The sequence below is a fragment of the Glandiceps talaboti genome, chromosome 5, assembly GCF_964340395.1.
Source record: "Glandiceps talaboti chromosome 5, keGlaTala1.1, whole genome shotgun sequence".
In the NCBI taxonomy this organism is placed as follows: Eukaryota; Metazoa; Hemichordata; class Enteropneusta; family Spengelidae; genus Glandiceps; species Glandiceps talaboti.
Genome location: NC_135553.1, coordinates 9,998,694 through 10,007,498, shown reverse-complemented (window position 1 = coordinate 10,007,498; position 8,805 = coordinate 9,998,694). Strand labels below are relative to the sequence as shown.

Below are 8,805 nucleotides of genomic sequence, written 5' to 3'. Positions count from 1 at the left end.
ATTGTTTCTTTCAGTACTGATGTTGATGTTATTGATAAGTGCTAGTAATTCTTATCATGCACTTAAACATTTGGAATCTAAAATCTGGGAATTTTAAAAGTGCTTTCCACCACTGCCTAAAGCACTTTATGATTATGTTTAGACTCTCTCACAGTCCTTGGAGCTTCGCATAGCTAAAACTTGGGTTGTTTTGTATGTACCGGTATCTTCTGCATAATTTTACTCGAATATCCCTGTACTGTGCGCCCTCATTGATCACACAGGGCTAACCTTTCATTGACGTGTTAGTGCGTCGCTTTGTGTTAACACAAAGCTTGGACCCAAGTTTTTGCTATGCGAAGCTCCGAGGACTGTGTGAGTCTAGATTACGATATGCTCAACAACTCGTACATCTTCCCTGCAAAGCATACACTACATTGCAGCCTTATATTAAATCCTTCACATGGCAACACCTATCCTACTAGGTCCCCATTAACACAGCTAAAATGACTATGGTACACATATGACTGTGTTTACATTGGAATATCTCCAATGCTGCAAACACCTTTATAATAACAATAAAGTGTATTTATCATGTGTCTGTCCCCTGGAGACCTCCAAGCACTAACAATTATTACCCCTGATATGGATCAAACAGCAGCAATGCATGGCTCTTTATACTTCAACTCCCTGGAGAGCACACACTCATTGTACGACCTATCTGAAATTGAAATCTCATCAATTTATTTAGTCTGTAAAGTATGCCATGACAGGGCGCACTCGCACATCAGTCAACCCCCTCCCAGGGTGAGAGGAGGCCAGCGAGGGCAGAACAGCACAACGTATCTTACAGTCTACAATATGTTCAATTCAAATTGTCCTGCAATCCAATACTGCCATCCATAGATGATAAAATTGTGTCTGCAATTTCAAGAATGAGGAACAGGGCTTTACATAATTATAGCAATAGGAATCATAATCTATAACATGTATTCCACATACAACACAAAACCTTTAATTATTACAACAAGCAATCATAAGACGTCTTTTTTTCTTCAATAATCCACTTTATTGAAAACTTGGTGGGATTACATTTAGGAAAGCATTGGATAACTTTGAGTTTACTAACAATATAGACATTTGGAATACCAAAAGTTACAGTATAAAAACAAACTATATTCATAGAATCTTTTTACAATAAATATCTGACGTAAAAAACTCTAAATAATGAAACAAGTACTTTCAGTATAAACTAGATTTCAGTCTTGACACAATGCAGCTTTCAACACAGCACATTTCATCAACTATATACATGTACAACCTGCAAAAAAACACCAGTGAGTTTGCTTGCTTGTGGTAAGCAGGAATGAGACAAGTCTCCTGCAGACATAATTAGTGTCGGTATTACTCTGACTCATCAAATATAACCACCACAGGAGCCAGGATCCCATATCTCTGTTTACTGATAGAAGGCTACATGTTATAAAAATCAAATACAAATTTTACATGATAACTTCCACAGATATAACCAAACTGATAAATCGTCACCTGAACCTACATCAGAGGCACCCGCTGTTGTTTTTTTTATCAGTTGTACTGTTTTTACTTAATTTTGTCTTTGCATGAAGTCTTTCAGAGCTCACTTCAGTCAAGCAAATGTACCGATGTTTTTTGCGGGTTGTAGCATTATTAATCTGTGATAAACAAAGTCCACACTAGTACTGCAACTAACAGTGTGATACATAGTACACATTTATAATCATCTGTAAGTACTGATATGCTAATGTGTTATATCTATCAAAGAATGTATTTGGAAAATTTAGCACTAACATTTTTTTTCATTTTTGTGGTTTGAATAATAATTTGTACAACATGCTCAATGAATTATCTGATATGTTCATTAACTTTGTGAATAACACAAGGAAATGTGTAAACTACGCTGAAAGAGAATCTCATCAACTCTACAAATATAAATAATATGACTTTATAGAATGTTTCAGACTGTGACTGTCTATAAGGACTTCCTTGAACTTAGCTCTGATAAATAATCAATATCACACTTTTAGCTGTAAGGTCTAAAAAAATATTGTGTGGTTCTGATTATGATCATTTTTAGAGTAGGTAGATTTTTTACTTTTTAAATTTTTTTTCATGTGTGTCTAGTTCAGGTAGTTACATTTTCCTTTTTTGTTACATTTAAATTGGAAAAAACAGTTTTATTTTTAAGTTGATGTCAGTTTCCACATCCAGTACTTCTCATGAGACTTCACAATTTTTGTGATTTTATAATTTTTTTTCTTGAATACGGAAAAAAGTTTAGGGTCGGCAGTGAAAAACTAGGTGGGGTCGGGTATTACCGGAACCAAACAATTTTTTTTTAGGCCTAAGCATAAAACATAGTAAGAATGTGAATATTTACAATGATTTATACTGTCCTTGATATACCAATATAGCTTTATATTCTACAAAAGGCCCAGTTCAGATTTGGCATAAAATGTAACTGTGAAAAACACTTGTCTGGCAGAGATTTAGAAAAGGTTGGTCATAAACAATGGTCAAATCTACTAATAATCGTTATGGCATCATTGTTATGATAGCACATTAAGTGAGAAGCTGGGATTGAATCAGATAATTGTTTTTAGAAATAAATCTAGAAACTGACATAAATGGTCATGGAAATGCATTGTCCACGGTAAAACCGTATTCTTATAGATATCCACAGAAGTACATATTGCTGCAATAATTGCACACATACATGTACATGTAAACCAGAAAGTCAATACATATCAAATATATTTCGCATTTTGATTAAGTGTTTACGTAGTCTTTGACCATACACAACAACAAAGAAAAATGTTCCGAGACGTTTGACAATTAGCTCACTGTGGTACACCCCTGATGATACTGATGAGATGTCAGTGAAAATTTATGATTCACTTCCAAAAAATTCTTGTAACTGAGGGTACAAATTTCAATTTGAGACTATGAACTCAGAGTCCATAAACTTTCATTCTTGCAGAGTAAATGTGATTTGTAGACAGACAATGGTTGGACTGTGAATCTATATACAACAGTACTGTACACCTTACATGAAAATGAAGATTTCCGTCAGGTACAATTATTTTTTGGTAGATTTTTTACAAAACTGTACTGACTTCATCAGTATCAGCAAAATAAAACCTACAGTAAGCAAAATAACAATTTACATAAAATGTTCATATAATGCGAAAAATTATAACCCTGTTAAGCCGATTTTTAGATTGTATCAAGCCTCTAGTTCTTCTAAAAATAAATTCTTATATCCTTGGTCATTCCACATGAAAGAGTACAAAAAATATATGTCAGTATGTATGAAAATTGTAAATGGCAGAATATTGCACATAGACACATTGGCAAAAACAGATTTTGTTACCAGACAAACGAAACAACCCAGCCAATCAAGCCTTGTTGTGTCTGGTCTCCATCAGAACCTGGTATCAGCCAGTCCATCCAGCCTTGTTCTGTAGACGATTCACCCTGATCACTACTCGGCCTACCAATCACATCTTCCAGTACCTTGTACTTCATATGTAGTGTTGTACCAGTGTTAAGATACCTCATTACATGATCACTCTTGCTGTAAATGTTCCCATAATGCCACTCACTGTTGTTCACTGAGAAGTGATCAATGCTTGAGGTATTTATCCCATAATCCTCTAGTTTTGTCATGAGGTGTAAGACAGTCAGTTCTTGTAGGTTGACGTGATAGACTTCATCTCCATCGACAACTTGAATTGATAACACTGCAAGACAACAAATAGCAAGTGCACATCAATCTATCATTATACACTGGCCACTTCTGGTGTGATCAACTGAATAAATCATGTCCTAAATATTGTAAATCAGTACAAATTTCCTACTATAAATCTTCTATTTGTAGATAAGAGATTCACTGAGGAAGACCCTCTGTGAGGGATCAGAGTTGGAAAGTTTCAAAGAATAATGTTGTAACCTGGACTTTGTTTTTCAAATGCCACTCCAGGAAATAAATGCATTTTCATCAACTTTGTGGAGAGTCATTTCATAATTTTAGTTCACCTACAATTACTTGCAATTTCAGAGAAACATTAAGTTGATCTTGTGCCTTTAGAATTATAGGGTATCTTTGCTGTTGGCCAATGAATTATGGGAGTCAGCAGAAATAATATATTCACGGTTGAACAATGAATTTTCATGACTCCTAAGTGCAACTTCCATTCAGTGTCAAACATCTCATGAATATTCACACAATCCTCCAGAGAAATTACAGTTATAAAATCTAGATTTTATGCTAGTCCACGTGCAACACAAAAACAAGGGTAGAGGAGTACTGTATGGGTTAACACATAAAACAGTGACAATACCTGTAAGCTGTTTCTTTTCAAATTCTCTAAACCCAATCAAGTACTTGTGTACAGGTCTAAAGGTGTTACTACCACAGTTTCCATATAATGAATTCCCATGCTGTGAAAAGATCATCCGAGCTTTCTGCAAACCAAGTACAAATTCTGATCCGTAGTTTTCCATTGCTGTCATCATACTGAGTTCATAACATGGTGGATGTGATTGGGAGAAATCTTGGAAAAGATGGTACAATAATCCAGGGTGTTTCATCTTTCTCATCTTGGTTGTGAACTGTAGTAATGCATTATCTTTGTAAGTGTTGATAACATCTGGAAATGAAAAAAAAAATGTTTACAAAGGTGCAGGTTGAATTATAGGGTGTGAAAAACAGTTGTCTGGTAGAGCTATTGAAAAAAATTGGTCCACAACAAAAAAATGATCCTATGTAATCCTTATGGCGTCACTGATAAGATAATACTATTCCTAAAAACCTGGGATTGAAACATGTTTTTTCAAAGTTTTACATACTATGGACAGAACACAATCTTTTATGTATCAACAATTCTGAAGATACATTATAAACTTGTGTAAAATCAGTTTGCTATTCTACGGTTCTTATAGTACTGTGTGTGTGTGTGTGTGTGTGTGTGTGTGTGTGTGTGTGTGTGTGTGTGTGTGTTTGTATGGGTGGGGGGGCAGCATTGGATTTCACTATTATATGATCTCAACCTGATCAGCAAAATTGTACATTGCATATTTTACATTTTGACAGATTACTGAAATATATACGTCAGATAACAATCTACCTTTGACCTTTTGACCTTGGATGACCTTTTGGACAATTCTACTGATCTGCTTTCTATTAGAACCAATATTGTCCAAGATCATTTTCGTATCTTTTCTGGTTAAAATAGATCCGTATTCTCCATTGAGCCATGTGATAGTATCATTATAGATAGGTTCTCCTATGTACCATTTCTTGGTGTCATCTACCGCAAAAGAATCTGGTCAAAAAAGAAATGCATAAAGATTTAAAATCATTCAGATCTGTGATTATAATAAATATGGAATGACAATGTGAAATTTTGTCAAAAGTTTATATAAACAAGAAAGAGTGTCCCATTGATATGATTGAAGATAAATTGTGTGTTAGCAACTGGATGATATTTGCTGAGAGGATATTAAACACTAGACATAGCAAAGACCAATTAGCATGCGTATGTGCGTGAAACCTTCAGGGAAAAGTCCAGTCAGACTTATTTTTGCCTTTAGTGGACTAATATTGATTAATGCTATCAACTTTAATATGAATTTGGGTGATAAAATAGTACCTCAGTAACTTACTCAATTTAGAAATCTCGTCATTAAGCCCTACTGCACTTGACATTTGCTCAGCCATTTTGAGAATTTCCTGCAAGGGTTTATGGGAAAACTTCGCCCAATGACATCACTTCTACCACAATCTCTTTGTCTTGACAAATACAAAGAGTGTCCAGACAAAGAGATTAGTTTGATGTTTTATAATTGGATTATTTTATAATTTTGTATCCCTCGTCAAGGTCAAGTACTGATACAAGGTTATGTATAAATGTACTCTAAAATTAAATCAAGCTGAAGACAGGGTGAAAATCATGTACTGGTTGTAAGATTGAATTCAACAACTCACTGGGGGGAAAATGTGATCTACAAGTACTATCTTATGACAGAACCTCATGGGGTATTTGCACAAGTGCTCGCAGTGTTTGCTGCATGCAGCAGTATTTCACAAGCATGGTGAGTGAAAGTGTACCAGAAAACATTGCAAGCATGAGTGCAAATACCCTGAGTACCCACACTAGAACTCATATGGCATGGGGTTCTGTTATCATTATATAAGTTTATCCGAAACAACAAATTTCCATAAAAATGGCACTATGCAATCACGTGCTTTGTGCAGAACGAATGACCTCATCCTCATTTGCATATCATTTGCATACAGGTAAGCAATAATATTTTTGGTATTGTACTGCAGTGCAAATACCACTAATGTGCACACACACTGGTGCAAGTAATCTCTAGTATGTATATGCAATAATACCTATAGCTGTGATATCATCCATCCATTCTGTGAATTCTCTTCCATGAGGCAGCACAACCAATGTAATTTCACACTTCTCAACCAAAGCTAACAATACTTTCAGAAACTTAAAAACAATCTCTTTCTCATCTCCAGTTACTTCATCTTTCATTAGAACTTCTGGTTTCTGTATAAATATGTGTAACCTAGACGATGCATCTGTGTACCTTGCACTATACTCAGTGACTGTACTTTGGAATGCATCCAGCAGCACATCAATTCCTTCCGATGATAAGTACTGAGTCAGCAACAGAGACTGGTGTACCATTTCATTAAATATTGCACTCATTTCACTGCGTTCCCATGACAACAGGTAGGAACTTCTCAAAGCTAAACTAGAAGTCGTGTGACTGGGATGGTATGGAAGTATTGTATATGCAATACTGTGTTTTAATGATTGATGGGATGCTAAGTTGAAGACAAGACCTTTCAGTTCATGCTTCTTGGCAGTATTCAAGATGACGTTTTCAAATTCATTGTACAGCCGTATGATATGTAATTCTCCTGGCGTATTAAACACAAACTTAAGGAGACTTGTCTCTAAATTAGGATATGAGTACTGGGCTGTGGCAGGCAATGTTCCTTTCTTGAAATTTACATCATCAGCTGTTGGACCCAGAGACCAAAGGCTTGGCATGTCCCTTTCAAACTTGTTGATGTCAGTATCACAGAATGCATTGGGGTCATCCTGCCTTGCTTGGCACCAAACCTAAGCACGTAATTAATAAATAAACAAACAAACAAACAAACAAATAAATAATAAATAAATAAAATATGTAAATAATATAATAAATATGTAAATGGAGGAATACAAGTTGGAAATTGCATCTTACATAAATGTGTGACATCAAGATCATCAACACATGCCTTTATAAAATTATACATGCATGTAAATACAATCTCCATCTTTTTACCTTTTCCTATTTTCAAATAAATCACCCCACCATATATCACAGGGTGCGCAGGCTCAGTTAGTTTTGTTTACAAATACAAAAAAACAAGTAAAAAAACAAAAACAAAAAACAAACAAACAAGTAAACAAACAAATAAATAAACAAACAAACAAACAAACACAAACAAACCAACAAACTACCCAACACATGAGTAGATACATACATGAATAAACGACAACAATCCAACGAACAAACACTGCCCCCCCCCCCCCCCAAATGGTCACAAATGGTGAGTTATTTCCATTTGTGACCATTTCGCGGGGGGGGGGGGGGTGGGGGGGTGGGGGGTGGCAGTGTTTGTTCGTTGGTTTGTTGTCGTTTATTCATGTATGTATCTGCTCATGTGTCGGGTAGTTTGTTTGTTTGTTTGTTTATTTTTTTTTACTTGTTTGTTTGTATTTGTAAACAAAACTAACTGAGCCTGAGCACTCTGTGCATATATTACATTACATCACTTCCACCACTACCCTGGAGATTCCTTTCCATAAAATACTCACTTCAAAATTCCTGTGTAGATTAATACTTTTCTATGAAAATTTCATACATTATATAGTTTCACTGGTAATGAAGATGTGGGTTGCCAAGCAACTGATACAAAGAGGAGGCCAGTGGTAAAATATACATGAAGAAATAATCAAATCTTACCTGTCGTTGCTGGAGCAGAAGCCAAATAGTACACGACGTTAATGTTATAACCGTGATAACAAAAAATGTCATAAAACAGCGACTGAGTGTCCGTTTTATCTTTTTACTGGGTAAAAACCCATCACAGACACACGTCAAACATATCCCCGCTCCCTTGGTTAAAAACATCATTTCTCTTCTTGAATCTGTCACCCTTAAAGACAGAGATTCCTTCTTGATGGGAGGGGTTCCATGCGATGTTTTCATCCTCGTTTTTACTGCTAGTGCTACATCACCGGTTTCTGAACGACGTACCATCTTCTTTTTATTTCCGCTTTCTTTGTGCGTCGTGTCATCTTTGTCGTGTTTACGTTTCTCTGTGAACACTGTTGCTCGTGTTAGTGCCTCTGTGAAGGGTCGCACGATCAGTCGTTTCGTTAATGCCAGAAGTGACATTAGAATCATTTTTCTGGACTGTATGGCAGCTAGACGAGCCGCCGGTTTAGGTTACATCGATTCAACTTCAAAACATGCGGGAATCCCACTCATGTCGACATGTATGATCGCGCGGGATGACGTATGAAAGAAAGGCAAACCCTTCGAGGAATGTACCATTCAAGCACATTCAGAGGGGAGGCAGCTAAGATAAAAAAAAATATCTATGGTCAAGCTTCATGCCCTTTCTTAGAATCACTTGATAGAGCTTAGAAAATACTCCAATTCGGTAAAAAGAACGGAACGGGGGAAGGTTTGATAAAGTTTCAAAATCAG

General features: G+C 35.9%; 1 protein-coding gene across 1 annotated transcript; it reads right to left on the bottom strand.

The window, feature by feature from the left end:
* Positions 1-1,067: 1,067 nt before the first annotated feature.
* On the bottom strand, positions 1,068-8,598 carry LOC144435055 (uncharacterized). The gene is made up of 5 exons (XM_078123599.1): positions 8,056-8,598; positions 6,419-7,166; positions 5,148-5,345; positions 4,362-4,670; positions 1,068-3,761 (listed from the first exon to the last, which is right to left on the bottom strand). Exons 1-5 carry the CDS (start codon positions 8,497-8,499, stop codon positions 3,388-3,390), a joined length of 2,073 nt encoding a protein of 690 aa, XP_077979725.1. The 5' UTR covers positions 8,500-8,598; the 3' UTR covers positions 1,068-3,387.
* Positions 8,599-8,805: the final 207 nt, after the last annotated feature.

What these genes read in the sequence shown, in the direction of transcription:
- LOC144435055 (XM_078123599.1), bottom strand. Translation starts at nt 8,499, where the DNA reads ATGATTCTAATGTCACTTCTGGCATTAACGAAACGACTGATCGTGCGA. An exon ending in GGATGATATCACAGCTATAG is followed by an intron (nt 5,346 to 6,418) that starts GTATTATTGCAT and finishes TTTTTTGACCAG; the next exon opens with ATTCTTTTGCGGTAGATGAC. An exon ending in CCAAGGTCAAAAGGTCAAAG is followed by an intron (nt 4,671 to 5,147) that starts GTAGATTGTTAT and finishes TTTCATTTCCAG; the next exon opens with ATGTTATCAACACTTACAAA.